The sequence below is a fragment of the Budorcas taxicolor genome, chromosome 1 (assembly GCF_023091745.1).
Source record: "Budorcas taxicolor isolate Tak-1 chromosome 1, Takin1.1, whole genome shotgun sequence".
NCBI classification, from domain to species: Eukaryota; Metazoa; Chordata; class Mammalia; order Artiodactyla; family Bovidae; genus Budorcas; species Budorcas taxicolor.
In genome coordinates, this window is record NC_068910.1 from 190,623,953 (window position 1) to 190,647,094 (window position 23,142).

Below are 23,142 nucleotides of genomic sequence, written 5' to 3' on the forward strand. Positions count from 1 at the left end.
CTAGTCCTGAATGTTATTGTTAATTTTCACCTGTCTACTGATGATAAAGAATGCCATTTTATTATTATTCAAGTTTATTTTTACCTGCTCCCTAATTTGATATATTTTTATGTGTGTTTGTCTTTTGCATTTTCCCTTTTATAGATTATCTGTTTATATCCTTTCCCTCATTTTCTTTTTTTGATTTTGAGCAACTCTTTTTATGCTTGGAATATTTTTTCCCATTGTGGCATTTGCCTGTTGATTTGTTCATGTCCTCTTTTATCACATATATTTTCTTTTAGTTAAAAATGTCTTTTTCCTTAAAATGGCTAGGCTTTTTTCTGCCTTACTTGAGAATTTTTCACTACAAATTATCAATACTTTCCTAGATTTTCTTCTAATACTTTGTTGTCTCATTACTGCTTATTTTGTATATAGTATGATATTGAAATATATATGTGCTTTCTTTCCCAGCTGGACAAAAACATTATTTTAAGTGTCTGGAATACTATGTTTGACATGTATTTGGATTTGGTTTTTAACTATTTATTTTGTTCTTCTCATCTGTGGGTCTTTTGTGGTGTCAGTACTTAAGTGTTTTGCTTATAGGTGATTTTATAAAAAAAGTGATAGGATCTCATAAGACAAGTTTTTGATAACTTTGCAGTTCAACGTTTATTCTTCCAGTATGAACACTAACATCATTTTTCCTTTGAAAAATATATTTTAAACCATTGTGATTTTCATTGGAACTGCATTAAATATAAAAGATAATCATAAAGATGAACATTTCTATATTAATGCACATTTGCAATGTGAGTGATTAAGGAGCAGTGAATTGTGATAAATTCATATTTAAATTTTGATTCTCTACTGTTCTTATCCACACTTCAGTGGCTGCTCTTGGAGTAATATTTTCAGAGGAATTTGTAGTGACAAGAAATATTCTAAAGCCCTTAGAAACAAGAATAGCACATCAGTTTTTCATGTAATTAAATTGAAAAGAATTCTGTTATTAAGGTTTTTGCTTTTTAAGAACACAAATAGTAATTTTGTTTTTTGAGGGAAAAGATTCATTCTATGTGTTAAGATTACAAAATTTTTAGGTTTCTGACCCCTCTCTTCAATGTTATATTCAGAAGCGATTGTTAGAAGCCATGGAGACATGTAACCACTCCCTCAAAAAAGAAGAGCGAAAAAGAAATCAACATAGTGAGTGCCTAATGTGCTGGTTTGACAGCAACACAGAGTTCACCTACCCCTCTCCATGGCCAGAGAAGTTCCCTCCCATAGAGCGATGCTGTGCAAGGTAATGTTGTGTGGTAATTCTTCAAAAACAGAGAGTGAGCCAAAAAAAATAGAATTAACTTTTACAAACCTTTTGAATATCAATTTCGAGAATTAACAGATAATTTATGACATTTGTATGCAGCTGATAATGAGTTACATCCAGCTTTCCAAGGATCATAGCTTCTCTGTCTGTTTCAGTTGTTTCTGTAGTTCTCTGCTTCGGTCCAATTCTGCTTCTCTGTTTCTGTCTTCTATTAAAGTTGTTCCCTACCCTACTGCCTCTGGCATCCCCACGGTATATATCTCTTCTCTTCCTCAAGAAATGTGTGAATTTTTGTTTTCATTGCCAGTGTCTACTCCCAGCATTATTTGACATGCTATGACTTTACCTTTTACACTTCCTAACCACCCAACAGGAAAGAAGAAAAACAAGAAATAAAAGAGCTCCTCTGTTTTCTTGCCTCAAATCCATTTCAGTCCATTTCTTCTTTCTCTTCTTCATTAAAACGTTTTCCTTTTTTTTGTCTTTTCTCATCTTCCCTGCAGTAATACCCAGATGGAAGTTGAGTTGTAGATAAAGTAAACGTCTCTCCATTATGATTTTTCCTTTTCTTAAAGGGGAAAGATGAAATAGACATTATAAAGTGTTTATTTTCCATTCTGGGTTTTGGAAAATGGAAGATGTAGAGATTTGTAATATGTGTTATATATTCCTTTAGTATAAAAATCATATATACATGTATAATTTATATATACTATATATTTACACATTTATATATTATATGTATTTTTAAATAAATGGGAAATTTTCCACTCAGTATGTTACAGTCATGGTTGTGTCTGAATTAGTAACAACAGAGGATCTGCTGCTTTATATTTTCTTTGTCTGAAAGGACAAATTGTTATTCTCCTGTATAAAAGCAAGGATAACTCTTGCAAAATACTGAACGGATGCTGAAAAACTGTGATTGCTTGTAATGTATGAATTTTAAATCAAATACCTTGATTTATTTTCTAGGTATAAAATAATATCATTAGATGCTTGGCGTATAGATATAAGCAAAAACAACATAACCAAGGTTGACCAGAAGGCATTATATTTCTGTGGATTTCCTACTTTGAAACACATCAAACACAAAGTCAGTGGCTATTTAGTTCAGAATTTTTTTATTTTATTGAAAGTGAAGTAATTATGGAAAAATAATTAAAAATTAAATTCTGTGAATTCTTTTAAAGTTTTTTTTAAAGAAAAGTGGGGTTCAAGTATTCCAGCAAAGCAGTCGTGGAGAAAACATGATGTTGGAAATCTTAGTGAATGCTGAGTCAGATGAACTTGTAAGTATTTTCTTTATTGTATATTATGCATAAAAGTGTTTTAGCTGCAATGTGTTTGCCAAAGTGGTATAACATGTAGGAACTCCAGAAATTCACAGGAAATAAGGATAGAGTAAAGACACATTTACACAGATTAAAGGATGTGTATAATTGTGACATAATGAGCAAAAAAATGCTGGAGGAATTTTGAAAAGATGAGCTGTGTGAATTTAGGTTAAGTACTGATCTGTAGATAGGAATAGACTTAAGCAGGGTACTAACAGAAAGATTTCCTCACAAAGAGGAAAAAGGAGGGGAAAGGGTATGCCAGTTGAAAAAAATAACATGAGATGGGAATTATAGTGAAAATTAAGTGTGATATTAGCACATTATCTTTTTAACCTTTTTGTATGTCTGAAATTTTTAATACTTTTTCTTTTTTTAGAGTAAATGTGATGTATTTGAGGAGAAGGAATAGATATACCTGACTGAAGCAGAGGCCTTGTGTTGGGAAATAGTAGAAGATAAGGTTGAAAAAACAGATTGAGGCCAGATTATGGAGGACCTTGAATACCAGGCTAAGGAGTTTGGACTTATTTTTTCGTGACTGTTATCTTGAAATTGGTATTTTCATAAAAATTAATTTGGTAGCAGCATAATAGACTAAGTTGCATAAAAGAGAAATGGAAGAAAATGGAAAAGCCTGTAAGTTGAGGTTGTGGTTATAGAAGCCTTAGATAATAAAGACATAAACTGTCAAAGTGGTAATAGATCTAGATGAATAAGACTAAATTCACAAGTTCCATCATTTGTTCAAAAATAGGGGATGAAAAGAAAAAGAAAATATTAAATATGACTGACTCTAACTATCAGACTAATCAATTGAAAAATTTACTGGAATAAAGAAGCTAAAATGGAAGAGGTACTTGTTTGAGGGGATAAATGATCAGTAATAGAATTTTAAGTTGGTTCTAGAACATTTATCTGGAGCTGCCCTGTAAGCCTTTCTTAGCAGCGTTCCACAAGAGATTTAAACCCTAATGCGCTGAGTCATCCATTTGCTTATAAAATTAAATTAGTTTTTATGCATTTGGAATAGTACTAGTTATGTATCATCCTTAGGAGAATTAGTAAAATCCCTAGTCCAATTGTTTTTTGTGTTCTATGGTTCACATGAAAAACTTCAGTGAAGAAAGATGATTATACTTAGTTGAATACATAGAGCTGAGGCTTGACGGGCAATAAGGATATGCAGGTCGTGAGCAGGGAAGTGATGGCTGGGGCCTTGGGGCTGACTTCCCTGAAAAAATGGAATTCTGAGGGTTCAAGGCCCCATTGTAAAGAAATACTCACAGGTATAAAGGGTGGAAAAGGAGTCAGTAAATGTGACAGTGCTCAGAGAAGAAAGAGAATGATTCCCAAGTTAAGCAGTATCACAAAAGCACAAGTAGATGGTACATGCAGTTCAAGAACAGTGAAAACTAGGTCTGTGAATTAGACCTAGTGAATTAAACTAGGTCCTTTGGTCACCATTATTGGACTTTGAGAATTCCATTCCACTAGGTTGTTGGAGGCAGAAGTCCAGTTCCTGAGTACTAGTCTGTGACTAGTTAGATGGAAAGTAAAGGAAGCAGATCTTAAGCCCTTAGTTCAGAAGTTTCTCATTGAAAAGAAATCTGGAAACATAGCTATAGGTAAAGAAGAAGCAACTTGTTAAGCAGAGCAGAACAGTAGAGCTTATTAAGCAGATCAGTAGAGCTGAAGAACAATGGAGGTCTTAAAGTCACCGTGGAGGGAAGGGATGTGAAGAAATAAGGGATATCCTGTAGGGCTTAAGTGAAAGGATTAATCTGGGCAAGAAGGATAACTGTTCCTCCAAATGAAGGGAAGTGTGGGAGAATGAAATTAGATATATAGAAAGGAAAAGTATAAGGGAGCTTTGTTCTAATAATGTTGAAACTTGTTTTATCAGAATAGTAACTCTTTTATATGTTCACAGTAAGAAATGTCTTCATATAATAGATACAATAAAGTTATCTCCCAAAGTCTAAAAATAGTCATCTCTAATTATTAAAGAAATATTTGCTTATAATGATCAAGCATAATAAAAAGGGGATGAAAATTTATATTTCAACTTCAGTTTCTACTACAAAGTTGTTGTTGTCTAACCAATAGTAGTAATTTTTACTTAAGATATTTTTCATACAGAATATTTATAATCAGTTGGTATCCATGGGGCATTGGTTCCGGGACCCTCGATTGATCCTAAAATCCAGTGGATGCTCAAGTCTCTCATATAAAATGGTGTTGCAGCTTCCCTGGTGACTCAGTGGTAAACAATCCGCTAGCCGATGCAGGAGAAAATGGGTTCAGTCCCTGATATGAGAAGATCCCACATGCCTGAGGAGCAGCTACATCCTTGTGCCCAAAAAAAAAAAAGGCTGTAACGTTTGCATATGACCTACATATATCCTCCCTTACACTTTAAATCATCTTTATTGTTTATAATACCTAACACAATATAAATAATTGTAAATACAATTTGTATGCTATGTAAGTAGTTGCCAACATTTGGCAAATTCAAGTTTTGCTTTTTGAAACTTTCTGAAGTTGTTTTTTTTTCCCCAAAGTATTCTCCATTAGAGGTTGGTTGAGTCTGCAGATGTGGAACCCATGGATACAAAAAGCTGACTGACTGTACAGCATTTTATAGTTTACAAAGGTGTTGGGGTATATTATTTTATCCTTAAATGAATATTGTGAGATAGATGTTACAGCTTCTCATAAAAGAAAACTGAGACTCAGTGGGATTAAAGGATTTGCTTAACACTCTATAGCTGAAAAGAAATAGAACTCAATTTTGAACCTGTGGTTTCTAACTTGAGATAAGTCTAGTGTTCTTATTTAATCATACCAATCACAAATGAAATCACGTTTCTTAGATTCTTTTTTTGCTGTCTATCTGATAAGAAATAATGAATAATAGCTCTTTTCTAGACATCTGTGCTGTTCTTTTCCCTTTTTTCAGTTCCCATGAAAAAATAAACAGATAATCATGAGAATAATAGAATTTTACTACTAGATGGAATTTTGTAAAGCAACTAATCCAGCTCATTAATTTTACAAATTAAAAAAATTAAACTAAGGAGATTGAAAAGCAGACATTGGCTCAGCTAGTTAGAAGCAGAACTAAAAACCTGAGTTTCTTGGTGAACATTATTTCTATTAACGTTGGCTATATCATGAGCAGTAATACTCACGTTATAGGTCAGTGTCCTTTTGTTTGAATTTACTGAAATCTGTTTTCTCCCCAAGTAATCTCATTTAGGATTAAAATCAGTGGGCTTCACTTCACTTATAACTGCCAATGCTGTTGAAGAAATGAGGAGGAGGCAAGCTTCCTAGTGTGATGTTTATACTGTTGAAAAGTACTTAAGTTGGTCATAGTTCCTGTCTAATAAGAGATTGGCAGAGGGGAAGGCTATGTTGGTAAACTTCCACAGATTCATAATAAATTATAAAGAGTAAAAAAAAGCAGATAGGTAAAAACAGCTTAAAACTATTTTTTAAAAAAAGGAAAGGGGAAAAAAAACCCCAAATCTAAAGGAACAGAAATCCTAGAAAGCAAAAAAAAGAGTAGTTAGCAGTAAAGGCACTACTTAAGAGAAATTTAAAAAACAAAATTTGACTGGCTAGAATAATTAAGTTGAAATAAAGCTGTGAAGAGCAGTTATTAGCAGGGAATAATTGGCTTAAGTGATCAAATATTTTTAATTACTAAGGTGGGGTTTTATAGATTTCAAGTACACAGTTAAAAACACAAGCCAGTTTTAATTATTTAATTTTGCCTCTGTAAAATTTTCTCTTGGACCTAAAACAGTAATGAATTTTTCTGCTTTTACTTTAAGAGTATAGAAAATATAGCTTCATCAGTGCTTGGGAAGTCTGTCTTTGTTAATTGGCCTCATCTTGAAGAAGCTAGAGTTGTTGGTGTATCAGATGGAGAAACTAAGTAAGATTTTATTTGTAATTTTTAAAGTGTATATATGCTTTGCTATTTGATGGCTTTTATTCATACATTTTGGAGAAGGAAATGGCAACCCACTCCAGTATGCTTGCCTAGAGAATCCTATGAACAGAGAAACCTGGTGGGCTGCCCTCCATAGCGTCACACAGAGTCAGACACGACTGAAGCGACTTAGCACGCATGCTTGCATTGGAGAAGGAAATGGCAACCCATTTCTCCAGTATTCTTGCCTGGAGAATCCCAGGGACAGAGGAGCCTGGTAGGCTGCTGCCTGTGGAGTTGCACAGAGTCGGACACGACTGAAGCGACTTAGCAGCAGCAGCAGCATTCATACATTTTAACTGATAACAATATTTGTAAAATATTTACACTCTCTAGTGGAAATGAAAGTTCTCTAATCACACCCTTCAAGTTCAACCACTGTTGACAGTTTATTGTACATCCCTTGAGATGCATATATTTTAGATGCATATATTATTTTTACCCTTTTGCCTTCTTTTCCTTTTAATAGCTTGAAAGTTCCATATCCTAATTCTTTTCTACTAGTTGTCATTGTTAGCAAATATATTTATTTCTGACAAGATTGAATAGCATATGTAACTTTACCTTTTGCATACCCTTCCCAGGTTTCATTTAAATAATATGTAATTTTTAAAACATATATCTTCTATTCTAAAGATAATTTCTTAACACTTTATTAAATTTCACAATCATTTTATCAGTGAGTATTTAGGCAATCTATTCTTTGACATCTTTTATGTTTATTTCATGTAAACTTGGTCTGACATCTTGTTCTTTTTTCATGTTTAAACCTTCCTAAAGTAATTTTTTTTCCAGAGAAAATGTAAGGATGTTAATGCTTTCTGAATTATTACTTATCCAAAAAAATTTTTTGTGTTGTTTTTCCCCCACATAGGTTTAGAATTAGAAGCCTAATCTTTTTCCTCAGATCTCTGCAAACATATCTCGGTTTGTCTTGTCATTTAACTTTGTTGGTGAGAACTCAACACTAATATGAATCTTGAGGAATCTTTTTTAATCACCAGAATTCACTTCCCCTGCCTTTCTGTTGAAGTTTAGTTTTTAATTAGTTTTTTTTTTTTTTTAATGGATCATGCTTTTGGTCTAAGCACTCTTCACCTAACCTTAAGTTCCAAGATTATCTTGAAATTTTTTTATAGTTTTTCCTTCTTTTGTACTTAAACCCATGATCTATTTTGAATTAATTTTTATATAAAGTGTGAGGTCAAGTTTCATATATTTACCTATGAATATTGAATTGCTTGCTCTAGCACTGTTTGTTGAAAAAACTCTCCTTCCTCCGTTAGATTGCTTTTTCATCTTTGTCAAAAATAAGTTGAGCATATTTGTATGGATCTACATTGTGAGTTCTCCATTTTGTTCCATTCGTCTCTGTGTCTGTTTTTTATGCCAGCACCACACTGTGTTGTTTCTGTAGCTGTGTAGTGAGTCTTAACCTTAGGAAGAGGATATAATCCTTCCACCATTTTTTTATTTTTCAAAATTATTTAAGATATTTTTGGTCCTTTGCCTTTCCATATATATTTTAGAATTTTTTTAATATCTATAAAAAAATCCTTAATAGATTTTGATAGGAATTTTATTAAACATAATTTGGGGAGATTTGACATCTTTGTTGAATTTTCTGATCTCCTTTTATCGCTCCATTAATTTTAATCTTTGATTTCTTTTATTGCTATTTTGTTTTTTCAGCATACTGAACCTGTCCATACTTCGTTAGATTTATACCTACATAAGTATTTAAAATTTCTGAAGCAACTATAAATGGTATTGGGCTTCCCAGATGGATCAGTGATAAAGAATGAGCCTACAGTGCAGGAGATGTGGGTTCAATCCCTGGGTCAGGATGATCCCCTAGAGAAGGGAATGGCTACCCGTTCCAATATTCTTGCCTGGAGAGTTCCATGGACACAGGAGCCTGGCAGGCTGCAGTCTATGGGGTCGCAAAAGAGTCAGACATGACTTAGCAACTAAAGAACCATAACAATAGATGGTCTTATATTTTAAGGTTCCATTTCCCCTGCTAGTATACAGAAATATAATTGATCCTGTATATTAATTTTATATCCTAAGACCTAGCTAAACTTACTTCCCTGCCTTTTTTTCTTAGAGTTCAGGTCAGTTATTTTGTAGAATTCTGAATTTATGTAGTTGTTTCCTATTAGTGTCATTTAAATTGGTCCTCCATCCCACATATTTCCTGTAAACTGGGAGTTAGGTATGGTGGCTTGATTAGGATCAATTTAAACATTTTTTCAGCAAAAATACTGTATTGAATTTGAGAGTATTAATTCTTTAAAAACTTGTATTTTATTATGTATTTATTTTAATTTCTTAAAGAGACAGAATACTATTTGTTTTTAAATTTTGATTAAAATGTTTCATAAGTCCTTGTTCTGAAATTCCTTTTACAGTTTTAAAAAAGGAGGTTGTTTTTTTTTCTTTTTCTATTATACCATGTGGAAATCTTTTCACTTTGAAGACTCACACTACTGGAACTCTATGTTAAACCACAAATTTGGGGGTAATTTAATTTTTATTTTAATTTTCAAGGTTTTACTTGGAAGAACCTCCAGGAACACAGAAGCTTTATTTGGGAAGAACTGCACCACCATCTAAAGTGGTCCATCTTGGAGACAAAGAACAATGTAATTGGACAAAAGAAGTACAAGGAATTTCAGAATAGTGAGTATTATAAATAGTGTTTAATGTCATTGAACTAGAATGTGGAGGTCTAATGTACTTATCTTTTAACTGATTTTTCACTTAACACTGTGGTCACTCTGAATACTGAGTGCATCTTCATTTTATATATTAAGAAAGTAATGAGTTCTAATGTAAAATAAAACCTAATTAGCAGCAGTTAGAACCTTGTCCATTTTGTCAGTAAAATACTTCACGATGTACTGAAAAAGAAAGGAAGGAAGGAAAGACATAATCACTTACCCTAGGAATACAGTTAATAAGTTGCCTGAATTTCAGCATTCATTTTACCAACCATAAGGTTATGAGTTTCTTGCCCACATGTAAGTAATAAGATGGAATACTCCCCTTTGTTTTTCACCCTTCCCTCCTCCCTACTCTTCTGTCTTCCCTATATCCAAACCCCTTATGCCCCTGAATTCAGAAATGCAAGTTGTATACCAACTAAGTAACAAAGAAGCTAACCCTGGATTTTCAGGATGTTTTGCGTCCCATGATCCCACTCTAACAGTACCTCTCTTTTTTCATCCAAACGCTGCTGCTGTTGCTGCTGCTGCTGAGTCACTTCAGTGTCCATCCAAACACTGGAATTCCTTAAATCAAGATAGAGTAATAAAAACTGGCAGGGGCACATAAAGTGTTGTTATAAATGTACATCCATGAGTCCTCCTGTTTAAACTATAATAGCATCTATTGATAAATGAGAACTCAAGAAGATACCTCTTCTATAATTTAGAAGCTAATACCAGGCCATAATATCCTTATTCTAAAATTATTAAACAGGAAAAATTTAAAACGACCATGAAAAGCTATCTAGCATAAAAGGAGATAAACATAGCTGTAAGAGGGAAAAGTAGAGCATTTTTTGCCTCCCAGTAGTGTAAGTTAGATACCCTTGTCATAGCTCACAGTATTCTGAATTTTATTTTATAGCTCATAAATAGAATCATGTTAATAGATTTATGAGTGTGATTACTCTAATGACTCTTTTCATGAATGTATGCTCCATAAGGATAGGGAACACATCTTGCTTTTACAGCATAATTTAAATTTTGGTATAAAAAAAAAATATAGTAATGTTATTAAACTGCATACTATGTATATAACTATAAGACATATTATATAATACATATATTTAAGTATAAGCATGTATACAAAAATTAAAATTGTGATTTTTATAATTAGTTCAGTAGATGTTCTAAGTATTATATGGGCATACTGAAGACTGAATCAGTGAGCTAAAAAATCAAGCTGAGAAAGGATCAGCAAACTTTTTCTGTAAAGGCTAGAGAGTAAATACTTTAGGTTTTGTGAATTTTATAGTTTTTGTTATAACTACTCAACTCTTGTTGTATCACAAAAGCAGCCATTGACATTAAATAAATGAATGACTGTTTGAATAAAATTTATTTATAAAAACAGGGAGCAGTCTGAATTTGGCCCATGACCGTAGCTTGCCAGCCGCTGGTTTAGGCTGAAAAGGCCCACTGAATGCCTCTCCCTGTCAATCTCTATTTGCTGTCTTTTTAGATTCCCCTATTCTGGATATTTCATATAAATGGAATCACATAATATGTGACCTGTTCTATCTGGCTGATTTCACATAGCATGTTTAGGGAGTTCATACACATTGTAGTATATCAGTACTTACTTCTTTTTATGGGCAAATATTTGATTGTATGTATGTGTCACCTTTTGTTTATGCGTTCATCTGTTGGTGGACATATGGTTTCTTTCCACCTTTTTGCTATTGTGAATAGCACTGCTATGAGCATTGGTCTATAAATATTTATTTGATGACGTGTTTCCAGTTCTTTGGTTATATACCTAAAAGTGAAATTGCTGGGCTGTTTAGCAGTTCTGTGTTTAACTTTCTGAGGAACTGTCAAAAATGTTTTCCACAGTGGCTGCACCATTTAACATTCCCATCAGCAGTGTACAAGTGTTTCAGCTTCTCCATATCCTTTCCACCATTCTTGTTTTAGCTGCTTTTTGTAATAGCCAGCCTAGTGGTTATGAAATGTAGGCGTTTCTTATAACTCTCTGAGTTCTCATTTAATCTTACAGACTTTGGTAAGGGTAGCCACAGAATAGTGTAAAAAGTCTTATTAGGTACTCAGAACTACTAGCATATTTATTTAAAATTTATTTACGGATTTGATTATGAGTTGGTGGTTTAATGTTGACTATCATTATAGAATGTATATACACTCGTACACAACTTTGTTTCTTTTTTATTTTTTCTTTGAGCTACCTGAGAAGAAAAGGAATAATAATAAATGAAACATCTGCAGTTGTATATGGTCAGTTACTCACAGGTCGTAAATATCAAATAAATCAAAATGGAGAAGTCCGTCTAGAGAAACAGTGGTCAAAACAAGTTCTTCCATTTGTTTATCAAACCATTGTCAAAGTAAGTCTCCATCAGTTCTCCATCTTATCTTAATGTACACTGTTGTACACTGTATACATAAAAGACTAAATCATATTAATATGCAACAATATATAATTGATACTGTTATTTAATGTAATTTGCAAGATACTATGGTCTTTAAAAGGAGTATAACATGCTCAGACACTCATTCTGGGTATGTCTAGGAAACTTGTCTTTTGTATTTATTTATTTTTATCCTTAAAAAAATCTTGCTTTAAATAAATTAGTAAATTTATTGCTGTTGTGTTTCTAATCTTAGATGTTGTGAGGGGACCAAGTTTTTTTAAAGCATGTAGCAATAACGTAATTTGGAGGAAATAGTGTAGCATACGGAGAAGGCAGTAGCACCCCGCTCCAGTACTCTTGCCTGGAAAACCCCATGGACGGAGGAGCCTGGTGGGCTGTAGTCCATGGGGTCGCTAAGAGTTGTACACGACTGAGCGACTTCACTTTCACTTTTCACTCATGCATTGGAGAGGGAAATGGCAACCCACTCCAGTGTTCTTGCCTGGAGAATCCCAGGGACGGGGGAGCCTGGTGGGCTGCCGTCTATGGGGTCACACAGAGTCAGACATGACTGAAGTGACTTAGCAGCAGCAGCAGCAGTGTAGCATAGTGAGTAAGAGCACCGACTGAGTTTATTTCTTAGCTATATAACCTAAGACAAGATCGCCTCTTTCCATGCTTTAGTTTCCTCATCTATAAAGTGGGTCTAGTAATGGTCTTTGCTACAGAGGGTTGTCTTGAGGATGAAATGAGCTAATAAATGTGTGAAGTACCTAGAAGAGTGTCTGGCATATTAGGTGATAAAATTTCATTTCTAATATTGTTATGTAGAAAATCTTTACATTTGACATTTGTGGCCCACATAGTCATAACCCCATAGGAAAAAAATCCTGATATGCAATCTATAGAAATTTTGACCATGATGACTTACTTTTATATTTCATTCTACATAGGACATCCGAGCTTTTGACTCCCGTTTCTCCAGTATAAAAACATTGGATGACTTGTTTCCTCCTAGAAGTATGGTCTTTATGCTGGGAACACCCTACTATGGATGCACTGGGGAGGTTAGTTTCTGTTATTATTACTAATTAAAATTCTTCCTGGTTTCAAGTTAATACAATTATTTAACTTCTCTTCATTTAGGTGTAAAGTAAAAATGTAATACTGAATGGGAAAAATAAGAAAAAATTTATTCATCTAATTTATAAGCACAGTATTTGGCTGTATATTTTTAGTGTTGAACACATTGAAATCAGGAGGTGATGGAAAAAGAATTCAGATTCTGATCTCCTTTTTGTAGGTTTATTTATTGTGGTAGCATGCATGAGGCAGTTCTGAAATTATTTTAGATGTATTATTATGTATTTAAATTATGTAAATTATGATGAATTTATATATGTGTTGATGTTTTGGGGAACTCCACCTCTCACATGAGAAGAGGTACATGCATGTATAGAACAGGAGAATGCAAGAAAGAACTTGTGAGGAAAGATTAAAATTGGGGCTAGTAATGTGAACTCATGATTACTAAAATACCTTAAAAGATTTATAGGTATGTATATAGGCATGTGTGTATATATATCTATGTGTGTATATTTGTAGATGCATAAATGTATATGTCTCAATACAGAAATATATTTTCTGGCTCTATTTGCTTTAAGAATTGGAAGCAAAGAGACCGTGGTACCATGTAACATGTTGATCTTGATCTCTAACACCATATCCCAATAAAAGGAATGAGGCTTCTCAAAGAAAAGGCTGAATACAGGGCTGGGGCAGAATAAGTTCAAAATGAGCCTAGAACCTCTAGTTATGCAGGAAAGCAAGGAAGTATTCACAAGATTGATGTGAGCATATCACATAAACACAGGAACCAGGTTGAAGAGCCTCCTACTGGCCAAATGTTTAAGTACTAAATTAATCAAGTAAATGTTAATTATAAATCATTAGGAATGCATGATTCCATAGTGATAAGAAATAGATAAACGAATGGGGAGGGGAAGAGCTTTTGCTTCTAGTATTATTTCAAGGATAATTGTGGAGGGAGTGAGGGAGTTGGAAAACCACCGTTTAACATGCATTGTGATTCAGGTTGGATCAGGCAACAGTCATTGGAAGATAAATCTAAGGGGAGCCTTTGATCCAGGAACAAGATATTTTTATGGTCTTAGAAAATGTCTCCCCACAGGTTGTTAATTTAGTTGCAGGGAAAACAAAAAACTAAAAAACTATCATTGTACAGTTAAGAAGTTGAGCAACATCTTGATTTTATGATTAATATTAATATCATTGAGGGACAGATGAATATTCCGTACCTCCAGACGGGATGTCCTACAAAGGACATATTTTCCGTGCACTCTTCTGGCTGAGAATATATAACATTAACCTAATCACAAAAAAGCACTAGAAAACTCCAAATTGTAGAACTTTTTTTTAAAACACAGAGTAGAGAGGGAGGAATGAAATATATTATTTGAAAAGTTAGTATATAAAAGGCACTCTGGGTAAATTTTAGATTAAAGGAGGCTAAAGAGATAATAACAACAAAATGCAATATCTGATCCTTGCTTGGTCCTGTGGTAGAAAAAAGAGTTTTCTATAAATATACTCATTTTTAGGTCAACAGACAAAATTGATATACAGGCAGTAAATTAAAGTATTTGTCATAAGTTTATGTACTTAATAACTATACTATGGTAATATAATACAATATCCTTCTTCTTATTTACCAAAATATTTCGTGGTTACAGATACGTATATAATACACTCTCAGAAATTTCCAAAAAGTAATTATGTACATGTAAATACACACATGGTGAAAGTGTTAGTCGCTTAGTTATGTCCAACTCTGCAACCCATTGGACTGTATGCATCCTGCAGGCTCCTCTGTCCATGGAATTCTCCAGGCAAGAATACTGGAGTGATTTGCCATTCCCTTCTCTAGGGGATCTTCCTGATCCAAGGGTCTCCTGCACTGTAGGCAGATTCCCTACCATGAGCCACCAGGGAAGCCCATATATGATATATATAATATACCCTCAGAAATTTCCGAAAAGTAATTGTGTGTATGTAAATGGGGCTCCCCAGGGACTCAGCAGTAAAAAATCCTCCTGCCAAGCAGGAGACCTGGGTTCTATTCCTGGGTCAGGAAGATCCCCTGGAGAAGGAAATGGCAACCCACTCCAGTATTCTGGCCTTGGAAGTCCCATGAACAGAGGAGCCTGGTTGGGCTATAGTCCTTGGGGTCACAAAGAGTTGGACACAACTTAGTGACTGAGTACGGAATCACACAAATACACACAGAGCACAAACGTTAGTAAAATGCTGATAATAGGTGAATCTGGATAAATGTTCTTTGACTTGTTTTTATTTTTGCAACTTTTCGGTAGTTTGAACTTATTTGCAAATTGAAGTTTTTTTTTTTTTAATAAAAGACTGGTTAACAACTGCTTAAAGCAAAGTACAGTGACTCAAATTTATAATACAAGCACATTCACTTACAAGTTCCAAGAAAATTTCCACTATCCACCTTGTTTTACTGTATTTCAGAAATAATAAACACTGTTCAAATAAGTAGAAAAATAAGTAAATAAAATGTAATGAAAGAGACTCAAATATATTGTGATTTTTTTTTTTTTCTTCTAAGGTTCAGGATTCAGGGGATGTGATTACAGAAGGCAGAATTCGTGTGGTTTTCAGCATTCCATGTGAACCCAATCTTGATGCTTTAATACAAAACCAGCATGTGAGTATAATAGTCCATATTGTTTAATCTAGAATTAACTTGTAAAATGTTAGAAGGATATTTTTGGTACCTCCTTTGAGTCATTGCAAATATTTTATTTAACACTGATTAAATTCTCTCACAGTTGCCTCTAGTATTATTTTAAAATAAGTATGGCATCTGTGCTCAAAACTTCATGCAGATCTTTGGGAGGGAAAAAACAGCTGAAATCCTATTATTAATCTGTAATAGTTGTTATGGGTTATTTTGTTCAAGCTTGTAAGTGGCACATTGATTAGTATACGGGGAATAGATAGGGTTTTTTTTTAAAGCCTTTCATAATTAAAGCCTGAACTTTTAGTTACAAGTGAAAAATGACCTTCTTGCAAAGGTTATGCATCTCTATTCAGCTAAAGATGAACAGTCCCTGGAGAAAATTAGAAACTGCACTTAAGTTCATGGCATTCTTTTATTTTTCCCTTTTAAAATAAGATGATAATCCTGGTATCTGTCATTTGTTCATACTGATTGATTAGATAATTAACTTGACTGAAATTAATTCACATTTAGCCAGTTGTTGCTGCTGCTGCTGCTGCTAAGTCACTTCAGTCGTGTCTGACTCTGTGCAACCCCATAGACGGCAGCCCACCAGACTCCCCCATCCCTGGGATTCTCCAGGCAAGAACACTGGAGTGGGTTGCCATTTCCTTCTCCAATGCATGGAAGTGAAAAGTGAAAGGGAAGTCGCTCAGTCGTGTCTGACCCTCAGCGACTTATATTTTATTTTCACTAGTGGTAAAATCTAAAATTTTATTTACTGTGAAATGAATTTAAGGCATTAGTTATTAGCATACATGTGAGGATGCTAATAGAGAGCAGAGAAGGCCCTAAAATCTTGCCATGGGGTCTCTTTTGGAGAAATCATTCAGAAGTCGTAGTCAGGAAATCAGGAAAGTGAACCTTTAAATGAAGAAACTGGAGCTTTGTTTGGGAGCCAGTGGAGGTAGAAGAGCTTCTGTTGCTTCATCCTTGGGTTTTTCTAGATCTGAAACAGCCTGCCCAGTTCTAAGGGTACAGTGTTGCTAGGCATGCCCTCTCCAATGTATTTTCTTTCTTTAACTTTCACTCAAACCTTTCTCTACTTCTTATTTTACATATACTAGGATATTTGTGGTGATTTAATTAATTTTAACCATACTATAACCCAGTACTTCTCAAAAGGAGTACTAATTATTTTCTGAGTGGATCAACTGTGTTAAAGAGGACTGCCCTATATGTAGCAGGACAGTTGGCATCCTTGGTCCCTGGACACTAAGTACCTGTAGCCTGTCATTTATTGTTTTCAGATGCTTATTCAAAAAGCACTACCGTCTGTGATAGAGAACTACTGCCTTAATTCTTCCTTTCTATTCTGGAAAGCATTACTTGATTTGTTTGTATTATTTCTAAATCTGATAATGATTTTGATGGAAAAATTGTGTTGCATTCTTTACTAGCATATTAATGTATTGTGATAGTGACATTATGGGACTTCCCTAGTAGCTCAGTTGGTAAAGAATCTGCCTGCAATGCAGGAGACCCTCGTTCGATTCCTGGGTCGGGAAGATCTGCTGGAGAAGGGAGAGGCTACCCACTCCAGTATTTTGGGGCTTCCCTGGTGGCTCAGCTGGTTAAGAATCCGCCTACAATGCAGGAGACCTGGGTTCAATCCCTGGAGAATTCCAAGGATTGTATAGTCCATGGGGTCACAAAGAGGCGGACATGACTGAGTGACTTTAAAAAAAAAAAAGACTGTGTGTCTCAAGTGCCTATAGACATGATCATTAAAAAAAAATAATGGTGGAAAATAATTCCTTACGAATCTCTGGAAATTTTGCTTTACTTTTGATAAACTATCCTTATATTCCCATGAAATAAGAATATAAAATAATTATATAATTTATTAATAAATATAGCATTTATTGTATTTATATATTCATTTATAAGAATATAGTATATGAAATCTATATAAAATAAGTATGTGTGTATTATTGTACACATGATGTTAGTAGTATATGATAGCTTACCATCATTGGTACTGAATGTGTGAATAATTTGCTTCCTGGGGTTAAAAATTATATGATCTGATAGTTTTTTTTATTTTGACTATCTTCATAGTTTCTTCCCCTAAATACATAAATTAAGGTTACATTTCATTGACTGAATTATATTAACAATGCTATTATGAGCTTCTGCATACTTGTTATTTTCATATGATAATTAATGATTAGGAGAAATAAATATTACGTATATCCACATATGAAGGGCACTCAGTTTTGCTCAGTAGCAACTATTTTGATGACATACTCATGTTTTAATTCACCGTTGTAATTATCAAGACCTCATTTTGTCCCAAGTACTTTGCCAGGTCCTTCTTAAAAGTAATTTTTTAAAACTAGTTCTCACCTATAGAACTTGCCATTTAGTACTTATAGTAGCATTTATGTCTTGAGACAGTTTCACAAACTGTGTTATTTCCTCCCCCTTTCATCCATCCTTGGGAATCCTGTCCTTTAAGGATAGAAAAAAGCAGAAAAATTCTACCTATAAATCCTCTTTAAAAAAAGTTGGTGATGGGGTGGGATGGGAAAATAGGTCACTTACTTTTTTAAGAATCTTTTCATTGCCACAGTCCAAAATGTTAGTAATGTCTTGATTGTCTCCAGATTTTAAAGGTAAAGATATACTGTTTTAATGCTTTGTGTTTCCATAATTGACTTTTTTGTTTTTATATTTAAAGAAATATTCTATAAAGTACAACCCAGGATATGTGTTGGCCAGTCGCCTTGGAGTGAGTGGATACCTTGTTTCAAGGTTTACAGGAAGTATTTTTATTGGAAGAGGATCTAGGAGAAAGTAAGTTTATGTTAGAGAAATTTACTTAAAGTGGCAGAAAAAAATAAATGATAAAAATAAAATGGTTAATATTTCAGTATTTATTTTCGCTCATTGCTTTGAATTTTCCTTAAAAAATACGTATAAATCCTCTGATGGTGATCTTTCATCTAAATGGCACATGCTATAGGTGGTTGGAAAGACAGTTCTTATTTTTAGCAGCTAACAAATTGAACCTTGAAAAAAGGTATCAGAAGGTGTGTGTGAATCTCATAATATATTTCCCTGAATTTTCCTGTTTCATTCTCCTCTCTAATTATATAATCTGTTTATATGCTTTGTTAACTTGGGTTTTGAAGCCTTTCCTCTAGTTTTTCTACTTCTACTACTTTGGAAATAACCGTGATAACTAAAACATAGAAAACTTTTCTAAAAATTGAAAGCAAAGCTTTGTATTCTTTGAACAAAATTTTAAAACTTTTGTGTGTATGTGTGTGTGTGGTTTAAATTCAGCCCTCATGGAGACCATAAAGCAAATGTGGGTTTGAATCTCAAATTCAACAAAAAAAATGAGGAGGTACCTGGATATACTAAGAAAGTTGGAAACGAATGGATGTATTCATCTGCAGCAGAACAACTTCTTGCAGAGTACTTGGAGAGGTAAGTTCCTATGGCACGATCCTACTAGGCATCCAAAAACAGGAATGTGATAAGGATTTTGCCTTGCTGATAAGGAAAGTGTTTCCTTTAGTAAAACATGATACATATAAATTAATTTAATGTCATGGAGTGTTATAAACTAAAACAGAGTGGGAAATACTGTACTTAAATTATTCACCATGGAAAAAGTTAATGAGAATGGCCCTCCCTTTAATTAAAAATCTATTTTACTTACTGTCATAAATTTTTCACTAGTCTAAATGTCTGTGTCACTAGTAATAAAATTGATATGTATAAACACAACAACCCTTGGCATAGTGAATTTTCTTAAAACTGCAGCTGGACAGTTGATTTTATCGTAGAATTATCGATTTTTATTACTGAAACAGTCTGAGAAATCAACAGGTCTCAACTCCTCAGTATAAAAGTGAGAAATCTGAGTACCAGGATTTACTGAGTTTATTCAGTGTCAAAGATTTACAGGAAATATCTCTTATTTCTGTTAAATGATTGAATGTTCTCTCCATTGTTTCACTGGTTTCTAACTCTTTCGTATTTGAGAATCATTAGTTTCCTAGGGCTGCTTTGCTAAACTACCACAAACTGCGTGGCTTAAAATGACAGGAATTTATTGTCTCAACAGTTCTGGAGACCGGAGTCCAAAATCAAGGTGTTGGTAGGGCCATACCTCCCCTGGAGGTGCTAGGGAAGGAACTGTCCATGCCTCCCTCCTAGCTTCTTACAGCCTCATAAGTTTTGTTCCTTAGCCTATAGCTGTATTATCCCAGTCCTCCATCTTCACGTGGTTTTTCTCCCTGTGTCTTAATATCATCTTTTTCTTTTAATTTTATTGGAGTATAGTTAATTTACAGCATTGTCTTTCATGTATACAACAAAGTGATTCAGTTATATTAAAACATATATATATTCATTCTTTTTTACATTCTTTTCCCTTATAGGTTATCACAGAATATTGAATAGTGTTCCTTGTGCTATGTAATATGTCCTTGTTGGTTATGCATGCGTGCTGAGTCACTTGAGTTGTGTCCAACTCTATGCGACCCTATGAACTGTAGCCCACCAGGCTCCTCTGTCCTTGTTGGTTATCTGTCTTATATATGGTAGTGTATGTGTGTTCTTCCCAAGCTCCTGATTTATTCTTGTCCCCCACATTTCCCCTTTGGTAATCATAAGTTTGTGTTTGAAAGTCTGTTTCTGTTTTGTACATTTGTATAATATACAAATACATAAGTTCATTTGTCTCATTTTTTTAAAATTAGATTCCACATATGAGTGATATCATATTATATTTGTCTTTCTCTGTCTGATTTCACTTAGTATGATAATCTAGGTCAATTCATGTTGCTGTAAATGGCATTATTTCACACCTTTTTATGGCTGAGTAATATTCCATTGAATATATGTATACATCTTCTTTATCCATTCTTCTGCCGATGGACATTTCCATTGCTTCCATGTCTTGGCTATTGTAAATAAGAGTGCAGTGGTGAACATTGGGGTGCATTTATCTTTTTGGATTATGTTTTTCTCAAGATACTGGCCCAGGAGTGAGATTGCTGGATCAGATAGTAATTCTATTTTTAGTCTTTCATGGAACCTCCATACTGTTCACCATAGTGGTTGTATCAGTTTATATTCCCAACAACAGTGTAGGAGGGGGACCCCTTTCTGCACACTTTCTCTAGCACTATTGAACATATTTTCATGTACCTTTTGGCCATCTGTGTTTCTACTTTGGAGAAATGTATATATTTCTCATAGATCTGCACATTTTTTTTATTGAGTTGTTTGTTTTTCTAACATAGAGCTATGTGAACTTTTTGTGTAGTTTAGAGATTAATCCTTTGTCAGTCACTTTGTTTGCAAATATTTTCTCCCATTCTGTGGGTTATCTTTTTGTTTTGTTTATGGTTTCCTTTGCTGCATATCCAGGACTTCCCTGGTGGCTCAGACGGTAAAGCATCTGTCTATAATCCAGGAGACCTGGGTTCCATCCCTGGGTTGGGAAGATCCCCTGGAGAAGGAAATGGGAGTCCACTCCAGTACTGTTGCCTGGAAAATCCCATGGACGGAGGAGCCTGGTAGGCTACAGTCCATGGGGTTGCAAAGAGTCGGACACGACTGAGCGACTTCACTTTCACTTGCTGCATATCATCTTTCCTTTGTTTGTGTCTACCTCTTTGTGAAAATTTCCCCTTTTATAAGGACACTGGTTATATTGGATTAGGGCTTATCCTAATGACAGGAAGCAACAGTTAGAACTGGACATGGAACAACAGACTGGTTCCAAATAGGAAAAGGAGTACGTCAAGGCTGTATATTGTCACCCTGCTTATTTAACTTCTATGCAGAGTACATCATGAGAAACGCTGGGCTAGAAGAAGCACAAACTGGAATCAAGATTGCTGGGATAAATATCAGTAACCTCAGATGACACCACCCTTATGGCAGAAAGTGAAGAGGAACTAAAAAGCCTCTTGATGAAAGTGAAAGAGGAGAGTGAAAAAGTTGGCTTAAAGCTCAACATTCAGAAAACAAAGATCATGGCATCTGGTCCCATCTCACTTCTTGGGAAATAGATGGGGAAACAGTGGAAACAGTGTCAGACTTTATTTTGGGGGGCTCCAAAATCACTGCAGATGGTGATTGCAGCCATGAAATGAAAAGATGCTTACTCCTTGGAAGGAAAGTTATGACCAACCTAGACAGCATATTCGAAAGCAGAGACATTACTTTGCCAACAAAGGTCCGTTTAGTTAAGGCTATGGTTTTTCCAGTGGTCATGTATGGATGTAAGAGTTGGACCGTGAAGAAAGCTGAGCACCGAAGAATTGATGCTTTTGAACTGTGGTGTTGGAGAAGACTCTTGAGAGTCCCTTGGACTGCAAGGAGATCCAACCAGTCCATTCTAAAGGAGATCAGTCCTGGGTGTTCTTTGGAAGGACTGATGCTAAAGCTGAAACTCCAATACTTTGGCCACCTCACGAGAAGAGTTGATTCATTGGAAAAGACTCTGATGCTGGGAGGGATTGGGGGCAAGAGGAGAAGGGGACGACAGAGGATGGGATGGCTGGGTGGCATCGCCGATTCGATGGACGTGAGTCTGAGTGAACTCCGGGAGTTGGTGATGGACAGGGAGGCCTGGCGTGCTGTGATTCGTGTGGTCGCAAAGAGTTGGACACGACTGAGTGACTGAACTGAACTGAACTGAACTGAATGACATTTAGTTTGATTACTTTTTTTAGAACCCTATTTCATGTATTCAGTATCCTGTGATAAACCATAATGGAAATGAATATAAAAAAAGAACGTATGTATGTTTATAACTAAGTCACTTTGCAGCAGAGATTGGTACAACATTGTAAATCTTCAATTTTTAAAAAAGCATAAAAAAATAGAGAACAGATTTGTGATTGCCAAGGGGGAGGAGGGAGAGAGAGCGATGGATTGGGCATTTGGGGTTGGTGGATGCAAACTATTACATTTAGAATGGGTAAACAACAAGGTCCTAATAGCACAGGGAACTATATTCCTATCTTGTGATAAACCATAATGGAAAAGAATATACAAAATAATGTGTGTGTGTGTATATATATATATATATATATATTTATATATTTATAACTGAATCTTTTTGCTGTACAGCAGAGACTGGTACAACATTGTAAATCAACTATACTTCAGTTTATTTAAAAAAAGACATTTTAAAAAAAACCTATTTCACAGTAAAGTCACATTCTGAGGTACTAGGAGTTGAAACTTTTATTTGAGAGGGATGGAGGGGATACATTTCAACCCCAAATTACCATCTGAAAATTTAGATTATTTCTTCTATTTACCTCCATATTTCTTTTAAAATGCCATATTTAGCCTGCTTTTTCTTGACTTTTCAACTTGATATATGCAGGTAGCTTCCTAAGAAAGCTTGCGTGTCTGGACATTTCTTCAAACCTCCCTGATACTTCACTGATAGCTCAACTTGGTCTAGAGTCCTAGATTGGATATTCTCTTCGTTCAGAATTTGAAAAGCACTGCTTCATTCTCTTGTTTCCTTTGCTGTCA

General features: G+C 34.6%; 1 protein-coding gene across 1 annotated transcript in view; it reads left to right on the forward strand.

Annotated features, from left to right (window-relative positions):
- XRN1 (5'-3' exoribonuclease 1) overlaps positions 1–23,142 on the forward strand; it is a 112,451-nt gene that overhangs the window by 47,368 nt on the left and 41,941 nt on the right. Inside the window, exons 16-25 of the mRNA XM_052650292.1 lie at positions 1,122–1,291; positions 2,291–2,411; positions 2,509–2,607; positions 6,495–6,598; positions 9,209–9,340; positions 11,609–11,771; positions 12,752–12,865; positions 15,448–15,546; positions 18,305–18,420; positions 18,913–19,059. Of these exons, the coding sequence (XP_052506252.1) occupies positions 1,122–1,291; positions 2,291–2,411; positions 2,509–2,607; positions 6,495–6,598; positions 9,209–9,340; positions 11,609–11,771; positions 12,752–12,865; positions 15,448–15,546; positions 18,305–18,420; positions 18,913–19,059 (1,265 nt within the window). The remainder of the gene's footprint in view (positions 1–1,121; positions 1,292–2,290; positions 2,412–2,508; positions 2,608–6,494; positions 6,599–9,208; positions 9,341–11,608; positions 11,772–12,751; positions 12,866–15,447; positions 15,547–18,304; positions 18,421–18,912; positions 19,060–23,142) is intronic.